At 44.8% G+C, this 26,813-nt stretch overlaps 2 protein-coding genes across 6 annotated transcripts in view; one reads left to right on the top strand and one right to left on the bottom strand.

The window, feature by feature from the left end:
• The window catches only part of LOC123752815 (serine protease inhibitor dipetalogastin), a 180,280-nt gene extending 158,633 nt beyond the window's left edge, over positions 1–21,647 (top strand). For 3 of the 4 annotated variants that reach the window (XM_069325982.1, XM_069325983.1, XM_069325980.1), the window contains exons 2-10: positions 8,721–8,849; positions 9,877–10,021; positions 12,251–12,412; positions 15,318–15,461; positions 16,180–16,338; positions 17,613–17,777; positions 18,278–18,442; positions 18,971–19,111; positions 21,077–21,647. In XM_069325982.1, coding sequence (XP_069182083.1) covers positions 8,825–8,849; positions 9,877–10,021; positions 12,251–12,412; positions 15,318–15,461; positions 16,180–16,338; positions 17,613–17,777; positions 18,278–18,442; positions 18,971–19,111; positions 21,077–21,323 — 1,353 coding nt within the window. In that variant the 5' untranslated portion in view covers positions 8,721–8,824 and the 3' untranslated portion in view covers positions 21,324–21,647. Of the gene's footprint in view, positions 1–8,538; positions 8,585–8,720; positions 8,850–9,876; positions 10,022–12,250; positions 12,413–15,317; positions 15,462–16,179; positions 16,339–17,612; positions 17,778–18,277; positions 18,443–18,970; positions 19,112–21,076 lie in introns of those variants that run through there. The other variant, XM_069325981.1, reaches the window with a different exon arrangement.
• LOC123752812 (uncharacterized) lies at positions 564–7,746 on the bottom strand. 2 transcript variants are annotated; one of them, XM_045734837.2, is made up of 3 exons: positions 7,269–7,746; positions 4,489–4,627; positions 564–3,252 (listed from the first exon to the last, which is right to left on the bottom strand). In XM_045734837.2, exons 1-3 carry the CDS (start codon positions 7,349–7,351, stop codon positions 1,516–1,518), a joined length of 1,959 nt encoding a protein of 652 aa, XP_045590793.2. In that variant the 5' UTR covers positions 7,352–7,746; the 3' UTR covers positions 564–1,515. The 2 variants fall into 2 exon arrangements, with proteins under 2 accessions (XP_045590793.2, XP_069182080.1); XM_069325979.1 differs by lacking the exon at positions 4,489–4,627 and having other exon boundaries at positions 7,269–7,742.
• Positions 21,648–26,813: the final 5,166 nt, after the last annotated feature.

The raw sequence follows: 26,813 nt of genomic DNA, 5'->3' as shown, positions 1-26,813 counted from the left end.
CTAAGAAGAGATACAACCATTGTTGACCTGCGTCACTATGTTTACCTAGAGAGGGTTGTGGGTATAACAGTAAGGTTGAACTAGAACGCTGCGCCTATAGCACCGCTGTCACCAATTTTAGAACAGAACTCTGGTGCTTCAAACACATAACTCCATGTTCACTATTCCATTCACCACCGCTGACCACTGGCAGTGGTTGGAACTGGACACACTAACCACTTGGAATGATAGACTTGCCAAGGCTGCTGGTTCCACAGATAAGGAATGCTGCCACCACTGTTTTCAAGCGAACAGAGATCACGCCCATTAATTAGGGACCCTGGGTAGAGTAGGCCCCTTGGATAGTTAGTTACTTGTGAGCAGATAATAGAGACATTCTCTTGATAATTACTAAAAAAGGGGGATTTTCCTTTTATTATTACTTTAAATTATTTGATAATTACTGTAAAGTTGTATAGATATGCTGGAGAACCAATAGGAATTAACCGATGGCTCAAGGGCTTGGTGGAATGTGTCCACTTTGATGAGAGGAGGAAGAGGAGGAAACTGATACGAACGAGGACTAATTTAACAATACGTTTATTAATTCAAGTATATACTATACAATTAATATATCATAAAGCTCCAAATATCCCTACTGGCAATGGGTGTCGGCTACACAGGGGAAATGGACGCTGATTAAAGTCATTTACCTTACAGAGCTGTTGGAGTAATCCTTTGCCGAGATGGTAATGTCTGCTGTCCCCTCTAGCCCATGCGCACCACCCTACACGACTCGTTGCCCACGGTGTTTACATAGAGATAATATCACCACACTAACTGGCTGAGCATATTTGGTTAGGGTGTACCAGCCACAGTTAGCAAGGAACGGTTAGTTAGGCATAGTTAAGCAGTCAAGCTGAACTAATCTCAGGTAACACAAAAAATTTGTGCAAAAGCACATTGTAAGAAATGCACATTCAAGTTCACTTTTTCTGTCTTGTGAGGAGTTACAGTTACGTAATAAATGACACGTGACCAAACGTGTCATTGTCACTAAACGTACCAAACTTGGATAAATCACGAGACACGTGTCCTTAGGATTTCACTTGGACTTGCTCAGCATAGGTTTCCTCATCTTAAGTTGCAGGTGTTATGCCTGAGGCGTCCGCATCAAAGATTTTAGTGTCAGTTCACCGGATCTCCTGTGTTGTCATTATTGCTCAGAGTGTATTACATTATTGCTCAGAGTATATTACATAATACACCTCAGAGTGTCTCTGAGGTGTATTATTCATTATTAGATGTATTATTAGTATTATGTATTATTAGTGCTTAACGGTATCACAGAATTGCCTCAAGATGAATGACACTTCACAAGGACATGTTGAGAAACATGTTGAGAAAATAGGAATGTATCAAAGTATCTAACACTGAATTTGCAGCTACAAGATAGTCTACTGGGAGTATACTCATCCTCTCCTTAATCATGCTCCAACACCTGGAACCCAAAACCCCTCTGGTGATACTGATGGTTTAGGGTTCTTCTATAGTTTCATAGATGGGTTCTTCGTCGTCGTCAGCGCTGAAGGTGCTACCGGAGGGCTTTGTGTCTGAGGGCGGCGGTTTACTGGGCAGCTGAGGTTTAGGGGGTGGCCATTGACGCCCACCCACCGTCTTGGGGCCCGCCGTCGGACCAGAGGACGCAGGAGGATTGGAATTTGGGCTCGTGGTCCGCACTGACTGTGAGGGCTTCAGGGGTGTGTGCAAGAATGATGGCTTGTTGGACGCTACGGGCGGTCGAGGCATCTGTTGACTCTCTTCCAACTCGTCATAGAAATCTTGATCGTCTTCCAGTGTTCCCTGTTGTTGTGGCAGAGCGCCGCGCTCCTCTGAGAACGACGAAGAAGTGTTCATGGCGGAATCCGTTCTTACAGGCGGTGGTGGCCGGACGCGGGCGGGAACCAGAGGGTTGCTGGACATGTTAGGACCATTGGAGGGTGAGGTGGCTGGAGGTGGATTGGTTGTAGTCGGAAGTGGATAAGCTGTGGGTGGTGGCGGATAAGCTTTAGGTGGAGGTGGATAAGCTGTGGCTGGAGGTGGATAAGATGTGGGTGGTGGCGGATAAGCTGTGGTTGAAGGTGTACCAGAACTAGGTACAGTTGGTGGTGGCTTGTTTGTGGGTGGAAGGGAGTAAGAATTGTTAAGTACATTGTTCTTAGAATTATCGTTGTTCTCGTTATTGCCAACATCTGTGTAACATTCGTCATCATCAATACCAATTTTCTCCTGATGGGCTGCGGGGCGCTGAGACTGTGTGATGGTGGGTCCCTGTGAAGTCTTCGGCGACGCTCCTGATGGACTGTCTGTTTGCAACAACTCCATGCCATCCTGATCGTTTGACCGTTTGTTTCTTCGGTTCAAGAAGTAGAAACCTAATGCACCACCAATCAAAATACCAATAACAAGACCAATACATATTCCAGCCACTATCCATTTGGCTATTGATGAAGGGCCAAATACAAGAGCAAAGAGACGTAGACCACCGCCAGCATCTTTTAGTGTGAAGGAAACGTTGAGGTTGTTCCCTATTGTTACTCTGTGGAACTCAACAGTACCACTTTCTACGACGACGCTGTCAACTTCAGCATTGGCTATGTGGCAGTCCTCCACCCTCAGTGTGGCTCCACCTTGCAGGATGATAGCCCTCGCTGGCAGGCTGTGGATAGTCACCTGCTGCAAAGTTAGTGTTCCTTTACTCACCACCAAACCCTCGCTCTCCACCTTATCCACAGTTACGTTCACGATTTTTGAATTTTCTTCACTCGAATTGTAATTCAAATGTTTTAGGTTGCCGATATAACTGGTGTTAATCTTGAAGGTGAAGTTTCCGTCCAGTATCACTCGCCTTAAGATTTTGACAGTGGAGTCGATAATCTCACAGAGAGCGTCAGTTGCTCTCACGCTCAGGTCAGCCACAGTCGAACTATATATGTCGAACTGCTCAACCGGGTCTCTCTTGATAAGGTCCACTTCGGAGTTCTTGATCCTCAGCAAGGATGCCACGCTGGTGATGGCGGTCGCTGAGGAATTAGTAAGATGCAAGTGTACCACACAGCTCTCATTCCCCGGGAGAGTCTTAACTTTTTGTGAGCCAATGATTTTGACAAGTTTCCCCCTGGCGTTGCATTGTGGTTTGATGTTAAGAGACTTGGCACCAATGACAATAGTTTTGTTTATGTTTTTCCACGTAGATGAATGCAACACAGAAACCTGCGGGAGAACAACATTACATTAGAATAATATGAAGTAAACAGGTGTGTCTGTCTGATAAGTGTCGTCAACCACAAGGATGATGGCGGCTGTATCACGACACAATGTCCAGGACCCGTAACTATGATACGTGTGTTAAGGGAGACAACCCTTCACACCGAACCATGCCAAGGGGAAATAGGAACATCTTGTAAAATTAGAGAATAAGAAGAAATGTCAAAGGATAGGTTTACACATTTACAGTGCTATTCGGGGAAAACACGAGTGGCTATTTTCCTTAGTATGTACAAACATTATAATAAGGCCTTAATATGTTATTGAGCAATGGTCTATGCACAGCTGATACAGGACTTAATTGAATTACCAGAATTTTGATACACGATTATTCAATAAACTATTATGGTATTTTTTACTACGATAGTTTTTAAGCTTAAAACGCTGAGGTCTGTTAGGTTATTGGTTATTATTACTGTTAGGTCACCTCTGGGTGATTGTTTAAAGTCATGGTCCAAATGGCACCAAACTTTACAATCAATAAAGCTTGGTTGCCTGGCGCGTGTTGTGTGACGCAACCTCACGTCTGTGGTGTGTTACCACCTGCTGGGGGATGACAGATGTCGTGGTGCCCCCTGGCAGGTACTGGTGCCCCCCTGGCAGGTACTGGTGCCCCCTGGCAGGTACTGGTGCCCCCTGGCAGCCACTGGTGCCCCCTGGCAGGTACTGGTGGCCCCCTGGCAGGTACTGGTGGCCCCCTGGCAGGTACTGGTGGCCCCCTGGCAGGTACTGGTGGCCCCCTGGCAGGTACTGGTGGCCCCCTGGCAGGTACTGGTGGCCCCCTGGCAGGTACTGGTGGCCCCCTGGCAGGTACTGGTGGCCCCCTGGCAGGTACTGGTGGCCCCCTGGCAGGTACTGGTGCCCCCTGGCAGGTACTGGTGCCCCCTGGCAGCCACTCGTGCCCCCTGGCAGGTACTGGTGGCCCCCTGGCAGGTACTGGTGGCCCCCTGGCAGGTACTGGTGCCCCCTGGCAGGTACTGGTGCCCCCTGGCAGGTACTGGTGCCCCCTGGCAGGTACTGGTGCCCCCTGGCAGCCACTGGTGCCCCCTGGCAGGTACTGGTGCCCCCTGGCAGGTACTGGTGCCCCCTGGCAGCCACTGGTGCCCCCTGGCAGGTACTGGTGCCCCCTGGCAGGTACTGGTGCCCCCTGGCAGCCACTGGTGCCCCCTGGCAGGTACTTACCTTGTCTTCACCAGTCACGTCACAGGTGAGGGTGAAGGAGCTTTGGTTGTGGACGCAGGAGGCGTAACCTTGCAGGAGGGGGATGGTGTCCTGAGCCGCCACTCTGCCGGCCGCTGCCACCGTGACCACCACCACTACCCTGCAGGGGAATCTCTGCTTCTTAGTCACGTTGTTGTTTTAGATTCGGCTACTTAGAACAAAAGTTCCAAAGTAGCACGGGCTATGGCGAGCCCGTAGTGGACTTACCTGGCACAGGAGCGGGGCTGTAACTGTTCTTAGTCACGCTATGTGGTGCTAAAGGGGTGTAGTGGTGGTGAGGTGATGATTGACAAGATTGATAAAGATTAAGCCACCCAAGAGGTGGCACGGGCATGAATAGCCCGTAAAATTGACAAGGTTAAGATGGAAGGGGTGTACTGGTGGTGAGGTGTTGGTGATTGCGATAAGATGGTGCTATTGCGATGTAGATATTTATAAAACCTCGACAAGCAATACGAGATTAAATTAGTCACAGGAATCACGAACTTAGTTACTATGGCAACTGTTAGGTGATAAGTATGGCAGTAAGTTACCACCAGGATCTTAGAGTAAACTGAGACCGAGAGTAACTTTTATCAAAGATGAAAGTAACATTGTGTCATTAATTGTTAAAGAGTCACCAAACGTTACAATTTAAAGTGTAAAACACTTAAAAATTCCCAAAACATAAACTGCAAACAAAGCGATACTTTTAAGGCACAACTAAATAAAACAATATAATAGTTGGTTTACAAACAAGTGCAGTTTACATCAAACAAAAACGGTTTATAGCAATAGACTTACATTTTGTTTACTGCTCCAGGTCGATGGTACTTATAAGAAGTTTATAGTGTTCCTTACTGATTAGCGAGTAATTGTAAACAGTTAGGTCCCTCACCAGTACTGTCCTAGTGTACCAGTCACCACTAAACACCGTTAACGAAGGTCTACATAGCAGCACACCAGCAGCTTAGAACAGTAAACATCAAGCTTTATATCACCATAAGTTTGTTTTGATTTGCCAATAATACGTTAGGTTAGCACACTACACAACCGTGAACCACCATACACAACCGTGAACCACCATACACAACCGTGAACCACCATACACAACCGTGAACCACCATACACAACTGTGAACCACCATACACAACCGTGAACCACCATACACAACCGTGAACCACCATACACAACCGTGAACCACCATACACAACCGTGAACCACCATACACAACCGTGAACCACCATAAACAACCGTGAACCACCATAAACAACCGTGAACCACCATACACAACCGTGAACCACCATACACAACCGTGAACCACCATACACAACCGTGAACCACCATACACAACCGTGAACCACCATACACAACCGTGAACCACCATACACAACCGTGAACCACCATACACAACCGTGAACCACCATACACAACCGTGAACCACCATACACAACCGTGAACCACCATACACAACCGTGAACCACCATACACAACCGTGAACCACCATACACAACCGTGAACCACCATACACAACCGTGAACCACCATACACAACCGTGAACCACCATACACAACCGTGAACCACCATACACAACCGTGAACCACCATACACAACCGTGAACCACCATAAACAACCGTGAACCACCATACACAACCGTGAACCACCATACACAACCGTGAACCACCATACACAACCGTGAACCACCATACACAACCGTGAACCACCATAAACAACCGTGAACCCCACCAAACCAGCAATAGTTATCACTAACCAAGCAGGAACGATGTGTATCGCCAACAAGATCTATATCATCAAACTAAACAAGTTTACATCATCACGTAATAGTCTACACCACCAGTGCCAGTCTACATCACAAACAACAACAGTATTGGATCTCCGGGTGACGAAGTTTACATAACAGAAGAGCATCGATTTACATCAAAACAAATTAAATACAAGTTTACATCAAAGTACAACACAATAGTTTACATCAACAAACAGCAGTCGATAAAACCAAATATAAACCACCGAACATCAATTGTTAAACCTACACACATAACATAAACCACAAGACTGAAAACGAAACAATCGCTGAATTGTACAGTAACTTATATTTGTACACCATGTACATGCTCGCTACCATGACCGTATCAGTACGGGGCTCGCTACAATGACCGTATCAGTACGGGGCTCGCTACAATGACCGTATCAGTACGGGGCTCGCTACCCTTGTACTAGACTCCACTGTAAGAGGTCATAAAGGCTAACTCAATGCTGTTTTCTAGGTAAATATCGAAAGAAAAGTGTTATTGCCTCCGACTACCAAGAGGTTGAAAGGCAGGGCTGAGGCGGTGACTCGACCCAGCAGGCACATAGGTCTGGGACCTGACGGCTGAGTGGACAGCGCTCGGGTTTCGTAGTCTTAAGGGTCCGAGTTCGATCCCCGGCGGAGGTGGAAACAAATGGGCAGAGTTTCTTTCACTCTGATGCCCCCTGTTCACCTAGCAGTAAATAGATACCTGGGAGTTATACAGCTGCTACGGGCTGCTTCCTGGGAGTGTGTGTGTGTGTGTGTGTGTGTGTGTGTGTGTGTGTGTGTGTGTGTGTGTGTGTGTGTGTGTGTGTGTGTGTGTGAGGGGGGGGGGGGGAATCAGTGTTCAGTTGAGAGGCGGGCCCAAAGAGCCAGAGCTGAACCCCCGCAAGCACAACTAGGGGAGTACATGTAGGCGAGTGCGCAGCAGCAGAAGCAGCCAACGCCTTACCATGCTATGACTGTGTCCAGCTGTCGGCCTGAGACGGTGCCTTGACCAAGAGACTTTTTCTTCAGGGGATAAGTGCCCCACATCCCGCCCTCGAGGGTGACGCCCTCCTTCAAGATTGGCTGGAGGACAAGGTCGACCACTCAGTCGCCCGGTGAGGCCAGACCTACTCCACCTTCCAGGGATAGGTCGGGCTCCTTGTTTGAGTTAAAGAGGAGGCTGAGGCCTTCTCTTCAAGTGGAGGGTAACGTAGTGAGGTCCTCCTTCAGGTGCCAGACGAAGGAAGAGGTCCTCAGTGCAAGGTGGAGCTCGTCTATGCAGGTACTGGGTGGAGAGTGAGGTCCTCCCTCCAGGAGAAGGGTGTGGTCTCTCGTCTGTTCTCACACAGAGAAGGCGAGGCAGCAGCACACGCCCTCTCTTACTCCTGGTGGCACTAGGATGACACTTAAGGGACGCTTAGTGGCACTGGCTCTCTGCCCGCGACGCGCAGGATATGAGTACAGCTTCCTGTCTACCAGACTAACACACGTTTCAAAACTTATTTTTTTGTTTGAATTACGAATTCAGGAATATTTGTTTCTTTGAAAATCTGGTTATATATCTAATTATTTTGACATGTACTCACCTAGTTGTCCTTGCGGGGGTTGAGATTTGGCTTTTTGGTCCTGCCTCTCAACCGTCAATCAACTGGTGTACAGGTTCCTGAGCCTACTGGGCTCTATCATATCTACATTTGAAACTGTGTATGGAGTCACCCTCCACCACATCACTCCCTAGTGCATTCCATTTACTAACTACTCTGACATTGAAAAAGTTCTTTCTAATGCCTCTGTGGTTTATTTGGGTACTCAGCTTCCACCCGTGTCCTCTTGTTCGTGTCCCACCCTTGTTAAATAATCCATCCTTGTCTACCCAGTCAATTCCCTTGAGAATTTTGTATGTGGTGATCACGTCTCCGCGAGCTTTTCTGTCTTCCAGCGACGTGAGGTGCAATTCACGCAGCCTGTCCTCGTAACTCATGCCTCTTAGTTCTGGAACTAGCCTAGTGGCATACCTCTGAACTTTTTGCAGCTTCGTCTTGTGCTTACAAAGGTACTGGCTCCATGCCGGGGCTGCATACTCCAGAATTGGCCTACGACCATGTGTTACGCCAGCTAGGTGCAGGTTATGTAAAAGTTAAATTACGTTAGATGGTGTAAGCTTTATTATTCAACAGTATGATTACTTTAAGGTGCTGGAAAGTTGTAAAGGCTGAGATTTGACTTGAAAACCTAGTGCCCCCGTCGTCATGTATCTAACACTCGTAGCCAAAGCTGATTGTATATTACAACTTCTCACGACTTAATATTTAGGAAATATATAAATAGAGACGCATAAGCAATCTAATTGATGGCTGGTATAATACAAATAACATGTGATACAGGTTAAACATCTCCCGTTCTCTTCTACCTGCAGGGGTGACTGCGTCGAAGGGCTCCCGAGGCTGTACCCAGGTCTGCCCTCAGGAAATCAAGCCGGTGTGTGGCAGCGATGGCGTCCTCTACCCCAGCATCTGCCATATGAAGAAGGACAACTGTGATAAAGGTAAGACTCAAGATGAGACGGTGATTGTGTCTGAGGAGGGAGGGGTTGCTTAGAGTTGGGGAGAGGGTTTTTTTTTTTATTTGCTGACGAGGAGTCACAATAACGTGACTGAAATATGTTGACCAACCCACACAGTAGAAAGTGAAGGGACGACGACATTTCGGTCCGTCCTGGACCATTCTCAATCGATATACCATCAAGTGTTCCAGTATTTATATAGTAGTTACACAGTTCAGCATACCTCAGCCCAGGAGAGCGAAAGTCAGTCAATATGGGACATTCTACAATATAATGTTCAAGGGAGTCCATGTTTTCACTTTCACAAAGTTGACACATTGTGTACTCAACATTTGGGGTTTGAGAAAGCTGCCAGATACGTCTATATCCCAGACGTATTCTGGCCACTATAACATCACATTGCCGAGTTCTTGCTCTATTAGTCCCATATGTGAATGTTTCCTCACGATATCTATCATAATATTTAATGCTACAACTTTCAGGTCTTTGTGAATTTGTTTGATCAATAAGATTTTCATTAGACAGTTGTATAATCATTCTCTCTGCACTGCTAATGAAACGCCCATATAAATTTCAACTAGTGGTTTCCTACAGTCCGTCTTCGCAAGCATATCAACAGTGTCATGCCTTGAGATGCCAACATGTGATGGTATCCATAGGAATTTAATTTCAAATCTGTTTTCTTTAGCAGCTAAAACATTCATTCGAATATCACTGACAAGTTTATGGGTGTTACTACTATGTGCGTTCAATGCCAGGAGTGCACTCTGCGAGTCATAGTATATAAGTCCACTGCCTTTGTCTTTTTTAAAAATTCAGTGGCAAGCTATATGCCTGCACGTTCTGGGAGTGAGAGACCCCTTCTTGGGAGGGGTCATGGGGGGGGGGGGTAACGACGAGAGGGCGTCTTCAGGAATGATTGGCTAACACATGTTACGAGTTCATCTGTACAAAGTTAGCACATGTGCACTAAGAAATACTAACTGAAGTTATCCATGTACACCAACAGACGTATACGTGGTACCAGACAGTCGGTGCCTGAGAGCACAGGGAGGCACCTGCGACCACAGGTGCACAAACACCTACGACCCCGTCTGCGCCTCCGACGGCCGCACCTATGTCAACCTCTGTATCCAGCGCGTCGAAAACTGCAGGTGGGTGTACAGGTGTTGGGATGACACCTGCAGGTGGGTGTACAGGTGTTGGGATGACACCTGCAGGTGGGTGTACAGGTGTTGGGATGACACCTGCAGGTGGGTGTACAGGTGTTGGGATGACATTAAGACCTGCTATATTACCAACACTGGTGGCTGTCGAGTCATTACCTGCTTGAATTACTAGTGTAAATTTAGCCTCGTCTCAGAGCTGCAAAGTTTTCTTGAAGTTCTTGGTATATTACTGTTTACAAATTGCTCTGAAAGTAGATTTTTTTTGGGTGATTCGTCAGCTCTGTCATGCATTCGGAGGCCAACATGAGATGGAGTCCACATGAAAAGGACTCTGGTTACTATCATTAATAATGGTGTTGCATCCGTGAGGAGACGATTTTTGTGCGGGTATATGGTTAATGAATGCAGGGGGATGCATTCATGTTGGGAGAGAAGTGAGCAGGAGCACCACCGCTGTCGCGCCAGTAGCAGCGCGCGTCACCACGCTTGGCCAGCGATTAGGTTGACGTCTCAACGTCCTGCTCTCGTGGCCTCGTGACACATTTCCCCTTGTCGGAGGACTGGAAACCCTTACAGGCCTATCTACATCCCCTAAGCCAACGACTTGTGCGATACACAACGGTTGCTCAACTCCTAAATGTCATTTAACTGCGTGTTGTGTGTGTGTGTGTGTGTTGTCATCCCCGAGAGGATGGGGTCGTCTCGGGTCCCGTGCGGTCATAATAGTACTGACGTGGGGCTCCCGGGAGGGATGAGGTGGTGGTCTTGGGAGAGATGTGGTGGTGCTCTCGGTGCTTCCATGACTCATAATGCACATAATATCAAATACATCCAGACTGTAAACTCTTCCTCCTTAGTATTTAATAATTAATGTGCTAGCTGGGCCTGGCACAATCAGGGGGGGGGGAGGGTGCCACAAGCACAGCGGGGCAACATCGCGGCAAAAACTCCCCACGTCCGGTCGCGTATAAAGCAGACTTTGAAAACCCAACTAGCATTACGGGCTATTCATGCCCGTGCCACCTTTTGGATGGCTTAATCTTCATCAATCAAACAATCAATCCCAACTGGCAAAATCACAACACAACTGTAGGGATCACTGCAGACGGAGCGGGGGCCAGACTCCAACCCAGCGAGGAGGCAGGCATTACCCCTCTCCCCCTCCCTCCCCCCTTCTACACATTGCATGCATGGATGCACAAGCTTAAGCACGTTATGCATAAAGTAAGCATAATGAATATTCGTCTTTGTTTAGCTTTAGGACCTACGGGCAAAACTGTACGTATTAGTGACCTTGCAAGAATGTGCCACTTAACCACCATTGTGTGTACTCGCAACCCATTGTACCAAACATTGTACCTTATATATATATATATATATATATATATATATATATATATATATATATATATATATATATATATATATATATATATATATATATATATATATATATATATATATAAAATAAAAATGAGAAAGAAAGCAGTAAAGCAATTTGAAAATGACATTGCAGTTAAAGTAAAGACTGCCCAAATTGTTTCACATCCACATAAAGAGAACACTTGAACACGTCTAGAGAAGAGTGACAAGGTGATTCCCTGGTGAGGAGAGATAGAGAAAATTTAATTGACATTGTCTAGAAAGGGAAGAGAAGTGATCTGGTGTCATAATTGGCATGTCCAAAGCGGAATATTATCAAGGGAGACATTAATCAAATATTAAAAATATCAACACAGTACATACTTATTTACGCATTAAACTTTCTTCCCACCTCTCTACGTGCCCCCTTCGTATTTACCAACATTTATTCACCAGCCAACGTATGTCACCTTCAACACCATTGTGTATCCATATACATGTGTATACAGTGGTGTGCCTACACGGCCCAGCACCCGGTGTGACCACACAACCTCCTGCAGGTTGGAGTGTCGTGAGTACCAACACCTCGTCTCACTGTCAGCGGTGCCAGCTTCAGTGTTCATAACGGTCGCTTGTACTGTGTCGTTCGCTGAAGGTGTTTGTCCTATCTGTGGCTCGCGCATGCTCAACATCCAGTGTATCTGTGATAATCCCAGTCTTGCGTGTGATTCGTGTAACATTAACTGTATGAATAAGACTTATTCATGTGCATGGCTAGTGTGTGTATATAGATGACGAGTGTGTTTACCGCGAGCAACGAGTGCAAGTTTTAACCTGCGAGTGTCGCTACAGGTCCGGTGTGAAGTTTGCCCACTACGGTACTTGCTTGGGCGACGTCAACTCCACCAGCTCCTGTCCCACTGACTGCTCCTCGGCGCCCTTGGACGGACCCATCTGCGGTTCTGACGGCAACGTCTACAACTGTACGTGCGACTTTCAGTACAGGACCTGTGGGTGAGTAGTGACTGGACCAGCCCATCACTGATGGTGGTGGTGGCAGTGTGGTTAGTATTAAGTTCGAGGTACGTCCCCGCCTCCCCTCTCCGACCCTTCCCGCACAACACCGTGGGAAAGTCGGCGTCTTTCACCTGGCAACACTCCTGTCTTCCTTTTCTCACACCAGCTGATGTCCAAGAGTCGGAAATGGGTTATATTGGGTCGTTATATTACATAGGCTCCTTTCAAATTGTTTACATTGTTTTAATCGATCTATATAAGTTTATATCGATCATTCGGTTCAAATTTTCATTATCACTCAGATTATGATTATTAATAATCTGTATTGAGCAATACAGTCGGTTAACAATGAGCCGTCATCAGTCTGACCCAATGTTTTCCGCATATATACATAACATTATCTTCCACATAACAAGTGGAAGAAAACGCAAAATAAACAACATAAGTTTACAAGATCTCTCTCATTGGGTTAGTTTCTTTATGCATTTAGGAACTAAAAATATTTCCAATTAGACAGAATAGTATTAAAAGTGTGTTGATGTTTGAAGAGCAAGAAGTCACGCCGGCGAGATCCATTATACGTAGAACATTCATGTTTCTGAACTGGAGTGAAAACCTGTGAGCCGTGATATTGATGACACTGGTATGGCAATATTATTAACTTATCCAAGGTTAAATCATTTTCGTGCCTGACCTTGGCTTTGTGGTGAGAGCGATGCCTCGTGACCCGCACCAGGTACTGGACCCGGGCGTCCAGCACCCGCACGAGGTACTGGACCCGGGCGTCCAGCACCCGCACGAGGTACTGGACCCGGGCGTCCAGCACCCGCACGAGGTACTGGACCCGGGCGTCCAGCACCCGCACGAGGTACTGGACCCGGGCGTCCAGCACCCGCACGAGGTACTGGACCCGGGCGTCCAGCACCCGCACGAGGTACTGGACCCGGGCGTCCAGCACCCGCACGAGGTACTGGACCCGGGCGTCCAGCACCCGCACGAGGTACTGGACCCGGGCGTCCAGCACCCGCACGAGGTACTGGACCCGGGCGTCCAGCACCCGCACGAGGTACTGGACCCGGGCGTCCAGCACCCGCACGAGGTACTGGACCCGGGCGTCCAGCACCCGCACGAGGTACTGGACCCGGGCGTCCAGCACCCGCACGAGGTACTGGACCCGGGCGTCCAGCACCCGCACGAGGTACTGGACCCGGGCGTCCAGCACCCGCACGAGGTACTGGACCCGGGCGTCCAGCACCCGCACGAGGTACTGGACCCGGGCGTCCAGCACCCGCACGAGGTACTGGACCCGGGCGTCCAGCACCCGCACGAGGTACTGGACCCGGGCGTCCAGCACCCGCACGAGGTACTGGACCCGGGCGTCCAGCACCCGCACGAGGTACTGGACCCGGGCGTCCAGCACCCGCACGAGGTACTGGACCCGGGCGTCCAGCACCCGCACGAGGTACTGGACCCGGGCGTCCAGCACCCGCACGAGGTACTGGACCCGGGCGTCCAGCACCCGCACGAGGTACTGGACCCGGGCGTCCAGCACCCGCACCAGGTACTGGACCCGGGCGTCCAGCACCCGCACCAGGTACTGGACCCGGGCGTCCAGCACCCGCACCAGGTACTGGACCCGGGCGTCCAGCACCCGCACCAGGTACTGGACCCGGGCGTCCAGCACCCGCACCAGGTACTGGACCCGGGCGTCCAGCACCCGCACCAGGTACTGGACCCGGGTGGTACTCGACTCACAATCGGGGATCCCGGGTTCGATTCCTGAGCTGGACGAAACGTTTGGGCATGTTTCTTTACAGCTTATGCCTCTGTTTATTTAAAAGTCGACATGTACCCAAGCAACTGTTTCCCTTAGTCTGGGACAGCAACGTAATGTAAAGCCAAAACTGACCTTTCCCGGGATGCAAACCACAACAGGTGTCAAACTCCCGAGTACCTATTTACTGCTAGGTGAACAGAGGAATCGGGTGGAAGGAAACGTTACTCAAACGCTTCTGTTCTGCAGCAGGAACTGAACCCAGGACCTCTTGACAGTAACCCGACTGCGCTGGCAACTAGGTTAGTCACCCCATGACTGCCTACCTCTCACCCCTGACAGGGACCTCTGCTGTGTTCTAACGTGCCGACCTCACGACCGCCTTTCGTCCAATGCAACTCCTATTTATATCTCTCAAATTATTCAGTGTTTGCGTCTAACCTGCATTTGTTATTTTGCGAGGCCCTGCTTGGATTAAATTAAAGCTGCTGCTTCCTTTAAAAAGAAGTGGCGGCTTGAGGTGGCACTTGGCAGGTCGCTGATGAACAAGAGTGGACCATGTATGGATAATGACAGTTTGGTTATTGTCAGTGTAGATGACTTTTTGCTCATAAAGTTTTAAATCGGTTCCTTTCAATACATCTATCAACTGACTGTTGATATACATATACTTAAGGGAATTGGTATAATTGCCAGAAAGATAGTCATTTTGCATTAATGTTTGTTATGTTATTTGTTTCGATCTTACTCATATTAATGAGAAGAATGTATTGTCAGGGTGCCAGCAGGCTGTGATAGGTGCTATCATTACTCTACAGTGCAGTCGTTTACTTATACTCATATCTTTAAACAAAGATATGAGAGATGATTTTCCAAGTATCTTTATTACAAAATAATAAACACGGTAACTCCAGTAACATTAGACAGAACACACAACAATGGTAAAGTTGTACAACGGCGGTCAATACCGCTACCTTTCCACAGTATTCTTGCCATCCCAAAGTATCAGAGACCTCTACACAGACATCCCACAGTGCCCTCAGATCCAAGGCACCCGAGCCCTTCCACATCCCTGCCTCTCCCACAGCAATGTCGACTCTAATGTTTCTTACTCTGGGTTGGTGGCAGGCAGAGGGTGGCGCGGACGTCGTACAAGCACTGCCAGACTACCAAACACTGCCAAGATGTGTGTTTCTATTCCTTCAAGGCTGTGTGCGGCTCCGACGGACGTATCTACAACAACAAGTGTCAGTTGAGGACAAGGAACTGTGGGTGAGTGTAGAAACATACCCATCTTCCTCATTCCTGATCTACCCTTCATAAATGTAGACATATCTACCAAGATGATTAGCAGTCACTAGTACCAACATTTGCAGTTACTGGTACCAACAACATTTTCCATTCGCCACGACTAACATGAAACAAAGAAAACTAGCAACTTTCACCTCCTCTTTCCCCTCAACCCATTCCAGTTGTTTATAACTTATACTGAAGTTCCTTCCGACATCTGACTTATTTGTATCTAGTTTATCGTTTTTACTTTTTTTTTATAGATTCTTCGGAAGGTCTGTTATCATCTCTTCCTTGGTGTAACCTAGTAGCTTTTATCAGTACTGTACTTGTTTACCAAAATACAATAAAATTTATCTTACCTCCGTATCCTTAAACTGTACATACAAAATTGATGGTAAAACGTCCATTAGATATTCCATACACAGACACGGCTGAGTGTGGTGCACATGTAGGCCTACTAATGGATAAATATTACGAGAGGCGCGTGCACAGCAGTATAGTAGCATGTGAGTACTTGCCTAGTTGTGTTCATAGGTTGAGCAAAAGCTCTCTAGCCCACCTTCCATCTCGTGGTCACTTACTGCAACTATTATACTTTTCATTCTTTGTGGTTCTCGTGGTGGGTGCGTGTATGTGTGGAGTGCAAGTGGTTCAGGCAATGTGTTCTCATAATATTTAAGTATGATCGGTCCGCCAGACGTCACATCTACCAGCTGCCGATGGGTGACTGCCGCCCCCAGGAGAGGAAAACCGGAGGGTGCCCGGTGTCGTGCGACGGGGAGAAGTTGGCGCCCGTCTGCGGCTCCAACGGCAACATCTATGACAACGAGTGTGACATGCGTCGCCTCACATGTGGGTGAGTCCTCTCCACCTTCTTGTGTTTGTTACCTTCCCTGTTTTATTGTGTTCTCTACATCCCTCACCCCACCGTGTTCTCTACATCCCTCACCCCACTGTGTTCTCTACGTCCCTCACCCCACCGTGTTCTCTACATCCCTCACCCCACCGTGTTCTCTACATCCCTCACCCCACCGTGTTCTCTACATCCCTCACCCCACCGTGTTCTCTACATCCCTCACCCCACTGTGTTCTCTACGTCCCTCACCCCACCGTGTTCTCTACATCCCTCACCCCACCGTGTTCTCTACATCCCTCACCCCCACCGTGTTCTCTACATCCCTCACCCCCACCGTGTTCTCTACGTCCCTCACCCCCACCGTGTTCTCTACGTCCCTCACCCCCACCGTGTTCTCTACGTCCCTCACCCCACCGTGTTCTCTACGTCCCCTCACCCCACCGTGTTCTCTACGTCCCCTCACCCCACCGTGTTCTCTACATCCCTCACCCCACCGTGTTCTCTACATCCCTCACCCCACCGTGTTCTCTACATCCCTCACCCCACCGTGTTCTCTACATCCCTCACCCCACTGTGTTCTCTACATCCCTCACCCCCACTGTGTTCTCTACGTCCCTCACCCCCACCGTGTTCTCTACGTCCCTCACCCCACCGTGTTCTCTACATCCCTCACCCCACCGTGTTCTCTACATCCCTCACCCCCACCGTGTTCTCTACATCCCTCACCCCACTGTGTTCTCTACGTCCCTCACCCCCACCGTGTTCTCTACGTCCCTCACCCCACTGTGTTCTCTACATCCCTCACCCCACTGTGTTCTCTACATCCCTCACCCCACTGTGTTCTCTACATCCCTCACCCCCACCGTGTTCTCTACGTCCCTCACCCCACCGTGTTCTCTACGTCCCTCACCCCACTGTGTTCTCTACATCCCTCACCGTGTTCTCTACATCCCTCACCCCCACTGTGTTCTCTACATCCCTCTCCTCACTGCCTCATAGAGCTTCTTGCTAGAGTGCTACAGTCATATCTCACCCTTAATATACGAAAGTACTTAAGGAAATTCCTGTTTCAATTTTCCTCCGTGGTCTGACACTGTCATATATATATATTCTATACACACAGTAATATTATAAATATACAGTATAATTGCAATATATCTGAAATAAAACAAAGTCTAAAGAATAGTAAATTTAGCTTGTTATTAGTCAGATATTTGTATATTATAATAGGGGAAATTATTCCCATCTTCTAGTCAACCAAGTGTCATCGACAGGTCACGAGGTGCCGGTGCTGTGTACGAGGTGGACATGGCTAAGTGCCTCAAGAGGAATGTAAAGTGTGCCAAGATGACATGCCCTCCCAATGTTGATGATCCTGTTTGTGGCACTGATAGCACCACCTATGACAACTACTGCCTTCTACACATTGCCAACTGCAAGTAGGTTCTTTGGTGTGCCTATATGTAGGTTCTTACGTGTGCCTCGCTACCCCTGTGTAGCAGGTCCTCCCAACACAGGTGCCTGTATAATCAGGAAAGCTAAAATTGAATGCCTACATTGTGACACTTGCTGTTACAATGCCACATTCATACAGACTGGTGAATGTTTTGCACGATTGTCATTTCAGTGATCAGCTGCAGTGGAGAGTATATCTAGAGTGGGTTATGGGAGTTCTTCTACTCCCCATATAATAGGGGTAATAAGCATAGGGGTAAGCATAGGGGTAAGGCTTGACTTGTGATAACTTGGTCCACCAGGATGTTGATTGGAGTGGCCTATTAAGAGTAAGATATTGAGTAGAAGGGTCTAAAATAAGGGAACTAAATATGAGGAAACATAAGTGCAATGAGTATGAATGCTTCCCTCACCAACTGTGAGGGAAGAACTTGAATGCTGCATGTTATGTACATTACCAACAATGTGACGTGACCACTTTCAGGAAAGGTGTAGAGTTAGCTCATCATGGTAGATGCTTCAGCAATGACGAAGAGGACTGCCCCAAGGAGTGCCCAACCTCCAAGACAGAAGAGTACCCTATCTGTGGCTCAGATGGCAATGCCTACTCCTCATACTGTGAAATGCGAAGAAGGACTTGCAAACAAAGGTAAGAAATCTTCTGCCGTAGTTCTTAGAGGTCATCCCTTTCTATATACAACTACAGGGAAGGAATATAACAAGTGTTTTTTCAAGTATTTACAAGATTCTGACCATGGGTAATAGGCAAATGAACTTTTTGATGCAGATGTTATGAATGAATATGGAATAAATGTGTTGCTAAGGGAAGGTGTTATTAGTATGGTGTTGCAGCACAAAGCGAGTACTGTCGTAGGCAATTATATACCTGTCTTGGTTATCTGTTAGACAGGTTACACTGGCACTCGTGCCTACTCTTATGATGTGGTAAATGTTACTATTTAATTAATGTCATTTCTGCAATTCACAGTTCTTACTCTTAACTTGCCATATTCCCATGCATATCATTTTCTGCATCACTCTCTCTACTATATACACACTATGCCAATCTAAACACTGGTGTCAATACTATTTTCTACACCACATTCTGTACTGTTTATGTATTACATTCTTGTCTACTTACTGCACCATGGACTAACCATCTTCCCCGTGTGTGCAGAGTGGTACCCGTGGCACTCCATCACTGCAAGGCCACCAAGGACTGCTTCATGTCCTGCGAGAGTAGTGATGATGTTGCTGTCTGTGCCTCTGACAAGAAGATATACCGCAATGAATGTGAAATGAAGACCAGGAACTGTGGGTGAGTGAGTGCGAGTAGTGGATGATCCCAAACTTTTGTGGCAAAATATGTCTTGCTTGTAATTTGGGATGTTGATGTTAGATATTGGAAATACCTTCAAAATATTTAAAGGTCAGGTCATTTGTCCATACACGATAACAACAAATGAAGAGCAAAAAGCTGTCACCCAAAGTACCAAGCTTGCCCTGGTACTTTTTCTCATCTTCGTATCAGACATAGACAAGAATACAAAGTATAGTACACTAAATCATCCTTTGTAGATGACACTAGGATTTTCATGAGAGCAGACAAAATAGAGTACACGGAAAACCTCCAAACTGTTGCAAGTCAAAGCTTTCAATTAGCAACAGAACATAACATGATGTTTAATGAAAATAAGTCACAGCTACTACTATATGGAAAAAAAAAATATAAAAATGGAAACCTCATACAAAATGCAGTCAAATAACACTGTTGAAAGAAATATCAATATTAATGATGTGGGAGTAATCATGTTGGAAGACCAGCAGAAAATTGCTGTCACAACTGCAAGAAACATTACAGGTTGGATAACAAGAACCTTTCAAACCAGAGATGCAAGACCAGTGATACTTTCAGGACACTAGTGGAATATTGTTGCACACTAACAGCCTCAATTTATGCTGGAGAAGTTGCAGACCTGACAAATGTGCAGAGGTCTTTACTGTCCAAATCTACTCAATAAAACATCTAAATTATTTGGACCACTTAAAATTTTTTAACATGTATTCTCTACAGTACAAGATGCAAGAGAGATGCATAATAATTTACACTTAGAAAATATTAGGGGGGGGGGGGGATGGTTCAAAATCTGCACACGGAAATAACTCCTCATGAGACCAATAGGCATGTTAGCAAGTCCAATAGCCCCATTGAAAAGCAGAGGTGCAGTAGACATGCTGTGAGACAAATCTATCAGCGTTCAGGGCTCGTTACCTTTCAAAACTCCCCATTTATGAAGCCTAACTAGCTGACCTCTCAATGTTCAAGAGAACTTGATATATACCTCCAAATGATGCCTGATCAACCAGATTGTGATTCATACATCAAGCTGCAAGCAGTTGCATCCAACAGCCTGGTTGATCAAATGACCAACCAGGAGACCTGGGCAGAGACCAGGCCGTAGCAACATGAATTCCGAGAACATACAGCAGGTAGACAACAGGCAGGAAGTACTGCAGATGCAAGATGGATCTGCAATACTTCCTATTGCAGGTAGACAATAGGCAGAACCTATGAGAAGCAGTGGTCTTGTAATCACAGAATACTGTATCTGCATGACTTAACCTTCTATGAGAAAATACAAGAAAAATTTATTGAAGAAGGAACCCAACAGTCCTGGAGTCTATGTTAGTTCAGTCAGCTGCAATGGCCATCTAGGCTTGAAAATCAAAAGCAGCAATTGCTTGATTTTCACAATGTTCTCAAATATTCACCCAATCAGAATGTTCTCCATTTTTTGGCTATCCTGAGTCATTTGCAGACCAGATAGCAAGAAAACATTGCACAAGGTGGTTTCTTTAAATAGTGAACAATATCGTAGTGATGGTTAAATACTTCTGAATCCTTGTTTCATGAATCTGTTCACCTGTATGGCAAGAAATACCGTGTCTGAACTCCTGTAGTTTGTGTTACAGTACAAAAATTTGCAGTCACAGAGTTCAAACAACCCTGACCTTGTGAATTTTGTGAATTTTTAAAAAATTACTAAACTGAATCCAATTCAACATCGAGAATCTTAACACTTTCCTGAAAGAGCTGAGAACATTCCAATTATCAAAACATGATTGACAGTTGGAATGATCTCTAGCCTGAGGTCAGTAATCTGCTATACTGTAATAAGATTATTAGTGGGATAATTTGGTACATTAACGTTAAAGCTAGACTTTAAATATAAAAAAAAAAAAATTTAAATGATCAATCTTTCTGCTGTATTCCCTCCTGTAGGAAGCATGTGTATCCTGTGCCCATGGATAGGTGCCTCTCTGGATTCACCTTCTTCAGCTGCCGGAGAATGTGCTCTGCCACGTATGACCCTGTATGTGGCACTGACGGCAAGACCTACAGCAACGACTGCTTCCTCCAGATGGAGAACTGTCATTCCCGCAGCCTGGGTCGCAGCCTGGTCACCCGCATCTACCATGGCAAATGTGGCCAGCCCATCCCGCAAGCCAAGCTCTATATGTTTAGATAAATCTTTTAGTTTCTCTCGAGAGTTTTAGATCGGCTAAAAAGATTCATATTTTGCTGGCTTTTTGTAGTTCTTTTAAGACCGCTGTGTGTCTGGTTTATTTCCTTCCAGCACTGTGTATCTGAGGAGAGACCTCATGCAAAGCCCTTGAACTATGTAACAGAATTAGACATAACGAATCCATCTGTAAAAAAACATGAAACTAGTTTGCCCAAGAGAAATGTATACAATTTGGTCTAAGATCCTAATAAAATGAAAGAAGCTTAGCGAGAATACAAACTTACGCTTTATATAAATTATGAATGCAATAAATTGGTATAATAGATATTATGTAGTATAGTACATCATTTTCATGCTATTGCAAGTAGACACGCATGCGCATGCACCCACAGGAGGCTATTGCAACTGTTACTTTAGTAGAGTCCTTTCTGTAGGTTGATGCTGAGCTTAGTATTTAAGTAACCTCCCTTATTAATCATTAAGAATTATGCTTAAGATGTTTATTACTACAAAACAGACAAAGAATATATAAACATATCATACATGCCAGGAATTGAATATCATTTGTAAATAATAATCTAGAAACTGACAGTATTACACGAGGGAAGATAATTCTTGTTAACTAATGATATAAGGATTAAGTTTAATAAACCTAAACATCACACATGAAAGCTTTCTTAACATTACAAAAATATATCAGCACATGGACACATACATGCAACAACACTTCCACATTAAACTTTGTGGTTATTTAAGCAAGCAGGTTAATAAATGGAACAGACTAAAATATACAGTACATTACAGGGTACTTCAATATATATTAGGGGAACCATCATTACACAATTTACCACAATGTGTGGCTACATTGGGCAGTGCACGACTTCAGTACAGATCAACACTACTTGACACGAATATGAATTGGCACTGCTTAAGACATTAGCTGACAACACTTGACTATAGATCAACACAACAAGACTTGTACATAATGTATAATTGTCAGATTAACACATATAGGTCAACAGTGAATGAATATCTACTTTATACAGCAAATAAATACGTTGGTTATATTTGTTGCTCAAACAGGCCATGGCATAGATATAGTGCACGACTATATCAAGCCAGCTGCCTTTGGCTTGAGACATAGGTCAATAACTCTTAATCTGGACATGGGTAGACTGTACTTGATATGAAAAACAGACATTACTTGACATGTGAAGACAGGCAATACTTGATGTGTGAAGACAGTCGTTAAACAAGATACAAAAGACAAAGACTACTAACACTTCCCAAGGCTATGGTTATATTGCTCTACCTGCAGTTGCCACGATCTTCATTCTTAGTAACTACCAAAAACAAAAGACATTCATGACATTTTAATTCCAGTTCAGTAGTTACCAAGTTATAAATCGTTAACATCTATAAGGTTAACACAGCTGCCAATTTGGCCTCATGCCTGCTTATATGCTCATGCGTGTTTGACCTAAGGTGCATAGTATGGGGAGGGAAATAGTTTAATTTCTTATGAGTATTGTCTTTTGCTAGTGGTCAGGTTGTAGGCATGTATATACACATGCCATAAGCAAACAATTTACTCTAGTTCATGACCATTGCTGCTCTTGTCAGCTTTAGAATTTCAGTGTTTCATACATCTTAAGCTGAGCTATGAAGTTTTCATATCAGTGAAGCCAACTAGATCTTAATTGTAGGAAATTCCTCCTATCATAACTATTTATGGTTGACAAATTTTCTCCACATAAAGAGGACATAACTTTCTGCTACAAAGTTTCCTGCTAATGCCACAGTCCAAGACAAGAGACTTAATGCTTACTTTGTATTAAAAAAATGGTATTACTTTTCGTGAATTGAATATTCTATGCAGAGAGTCCTAGTGCATCTCGCCAAGGACTAGCCAAGGACCAGGGACAGGCATCTTCCAAGAACACTAAACCTGCTCTGTGATTATCTTTCAATGATTTCTTGCTCTGAAAACATGGTGAAATGCTTCAATTTATTTTTTTTATTTTCAGCTATCAAAATTATTTCTAAATATATTTAACTCGCTTCATCATCATATCTTACATTAAGCTTTTGTACAGCGCATTGTTATTTACTGTGTAAGCTGAGGTAATTTTTGGCAAGAGCCTGATCTTGAATTCTTCATTGGCCAGTTGATGGCATTTTTTAAATAAATTTGCCTCGTTATATTTACGATAAAGCAATGCTTGTATAGAAAGCTTTATACTAACCTCACTGCAAGCTGATGTGCTGTAAAAATTTATCCATAACTCTCATCATGGGACAAATAGTTTCCTTGATGAGGTAAGGAAGGAATTTTTTGTGCAGGGACAGAGATAGTCTCCTTGATGAAGAGTGAGCGAAAGATCAGAACTGTGCTGCATTAAGTGTTTTGCTTGTCCTGCCAGGTCCTTGATGGAGGCAGACATTGATATCTCCACCATCAACATGTCATCTATAAATAGATCTTTATAACTTTTTTTTTTACACATTAAAAATATGCATAAAATATTTTTTTGGAATGTAGTTGCACAATTCTGTTATGTATTAATTAAGGAGATAAGATTTTATGATATACAGTATTTACAACTCGACAATTTATAGGTGTAGTGTGCAAGCAAACATTTTGTGCTAACTTCTGGTGCTGCGGTATCTGCTTGCACCACTATTATGGTTCCTGTGTTTAATCAGTTTTTTCTTGTGTTCTACAAATGCTAAGTTATAATTTTTTTTTTTATGTTGAGAAACCTCTCATAGTAGGTTGTATTTATTGGGATATTTATTATATATTTATTGTAAACTTAGCCGTGTGTGTGAAGGCGTACCCATGGGCGCGTTCAGTGGGGCCAATACCCATGAGAAAGCATTCCCTGTGATAAATTCTTTTGTCTCATACAGCGACTTGTCCTGTAAGTACTGTGCCTCCTAGAGGGCTACAGGTCCTGCTCACATGTATAACTACTGCATACTTCATGTTATGTACACGTGTTGTAGTAATAAGGTGGTGTATACAAATGCAAATCATCAGTTTAAAGAATCTAATTAAAATCTAGTGACTGTAGGAACAGTAATTTTACTGTACTGATGGGTTGATGCAATAAACTTGTGCTTCTCCGTGGGAGTACGTACACGAGACAGCAGTAATGTGCCTTGCTATTTTTATACAATGGTGTAGCGAGCATTTGTGCCTTATATTTGTGCAGTAAAAACTAGTACAGACAACTCTTTCATTACCCTCGTTTTCATGTAATCTGCAGTTAATATTTATGGGAGAATGGTGGTCTCTGCTCAACTGGACCCTGATTACAAATGCATATGAAGTCCCATGCATTGTGCATAGATTACCCTTACCCCAGACCATAAATACTGTACCTTGAATCTGGGGTCCTTGGATCGGTAGTTTAATTTGCAGTTCAGACTTGGTGTGAGAGGTGACATACGCCATCTGTTTATACTGGCAGATGGCAGCTTATGAAACTCGTCTGTATAATCATGGCCGGATTCCACCACCATTACTCGAGCTATAGTGTTGCAGGCAGTGTGAAAAGTTCTGTCCCTGACATTCCCTTCCCAATGTTCAACCTGTCCTCGGGATATCATAGCAATTATGTCACAATGCTCATAGTTCCTATTCTGCTAATGATTACAGTTTCCCTGTTGTAGATTTACAGTTATTAGATCTTAATAAGCACCAACCCTTTCTCACATACCATTAGTACCTGTCCCATTGCCATAGACACCAGAATAGTCCGTTTGATCAATTTTGAACGATAATGTATTGTAATTTTCCATTCCTGCTTCTGGTGTCCTCACCTAGTTGCGCTTATGGGGATTGAGCTCTGGCTCTTTGGTCCTGCCTCTCAACTGGTGTACAGATTCCTGGGCCTACTAGGCTTTATCATATCTGCATTTGAAATTGTGCATGAAGTCTGCCTCCACCACTTTACTTATCTTATCAAAATATGATAGAAACAAGACAGTCCAAGATCACATTCAACAGTCCATGCATTTGAACTATATGGAAAACCAAGCCTTGAGAACATGCTCCTGCCAAAGACAAACCACCCAATGGCCTTGACTTTGATAGCCACAAAACCACCTTAATGGCCATTATGTGCACTGGACTCATACCAAAAAGAAACATTTCACTGTATATAATGCTCTATTTCTAGTTAGGCACCTTTGCTTCCCAAACCTATTACCTTAAGAGATTACCTGACATTTTAACTGCACAAATGACAAAATTTAAATGAAGTAAATTGAAGATGGGACATACCTATGACAGAAATCCTAACGAGAATTTGGTGGTGGAGTGCCAAACCCCGGTTGGTGAGTCGGGCAGCCCCACATGAAGCTGTGTTGCTGCAGGTGGTGGTAGTCTTGTAGGTAATGGGTTCCAACAAATGATTCAACTGCTAGAATCCCCAATTCATAATATTGGCTGTGGAGATTGAAGAGAGTTGCAAGAGCAGTGTATTTATGGATATCAAGAGCCCTTGGAGGATACAGCTGACTGGCCAAGTGTGACAACTCTTGATAATCCAAGACATGTTCCTTTGAGCAATGTAACATACAGTTGAGGTAATACAAACCCATCTATACCAAATGTCTAGACTGTGAGGTTTACTTCTCACATTCCTGGGGTGCAACTATACTTACTGTTCCAGAACTGATGTGTTTGAATTCAGGGGATTCTTCTATTAATCTTGGGCAAGTTAGATAGACAATACCTCTTGATTGCTCTTCAATTAATTACTTGTAATAGCAAGTATTGTTTAATTGAAGCAGTGATTCCCAAATTTTTGTGGATGTCTGCAGCCCAGTGCTCCCTACTCCATTTTGTACCCCTCAATGATATTATCTTCTGGTTAGAAAAACAATTATAGTGATCAATTCTGTACTCCCAAGAACCAGTCAAATCAAATAAATTTTAGTCTATCGGAAATTGAATGAAATCCCAAGCTTAACAGACTGGTTAAGCACTGCTTCTACCTTGGTGCCCCTTGGGAAGAGTACAGCCCACCATGGGAATCACTGATTCAACCCATTCATATTTTAACTTTCCATTTATTGCTACACATTTATTTTACTGCAGCTCACATGTGCATGCAAGCTGAACCAAAATGAACTTTGGCTCATTTATCAAGCTATAAAACAAATTGGTTGTACCCTTATTTAATAATACTAATATTAAAATGGGATTCTTTCTTTCTAGATGAAAGCTTCTCCACTCAATGAAAATGGGAAATGAGGTTTGATTAGGAAATTACCATATACTGTATACTTATACATTATAATACACTGCTCTAACACTAACTTTCCTTCAGTTGTACTGCAAGTATTAAGCATGAAATAAAGGGTTTTAGGGAACAGATAAAAAGTTTTACTACTGGCATCCGAGATACCTTAAAAAAAATAAATTTTAAAATGAAAATGTAACATTCTTACCTTAAAAGCAAACCTTAGAGTAAATTGTAG

Source organism: Procambarus clarkii, chromosome 17 (genome assembly GCF_040958095.1).
Source record: "Procambarus clarkii isolate CNS0578487 chromosome 17, FALCON_Pclarkii_2.0, whole genome shotgun sequence".
NCBI lineage: Eukaryota > Metazoa > Arthropoda > Malacostraca > Decapoda > Cambaridae > Procambarus > Procambarus clarkii.
This window is presented reverse-complemented; position numbering and strand designations above follow the sequence as displayed.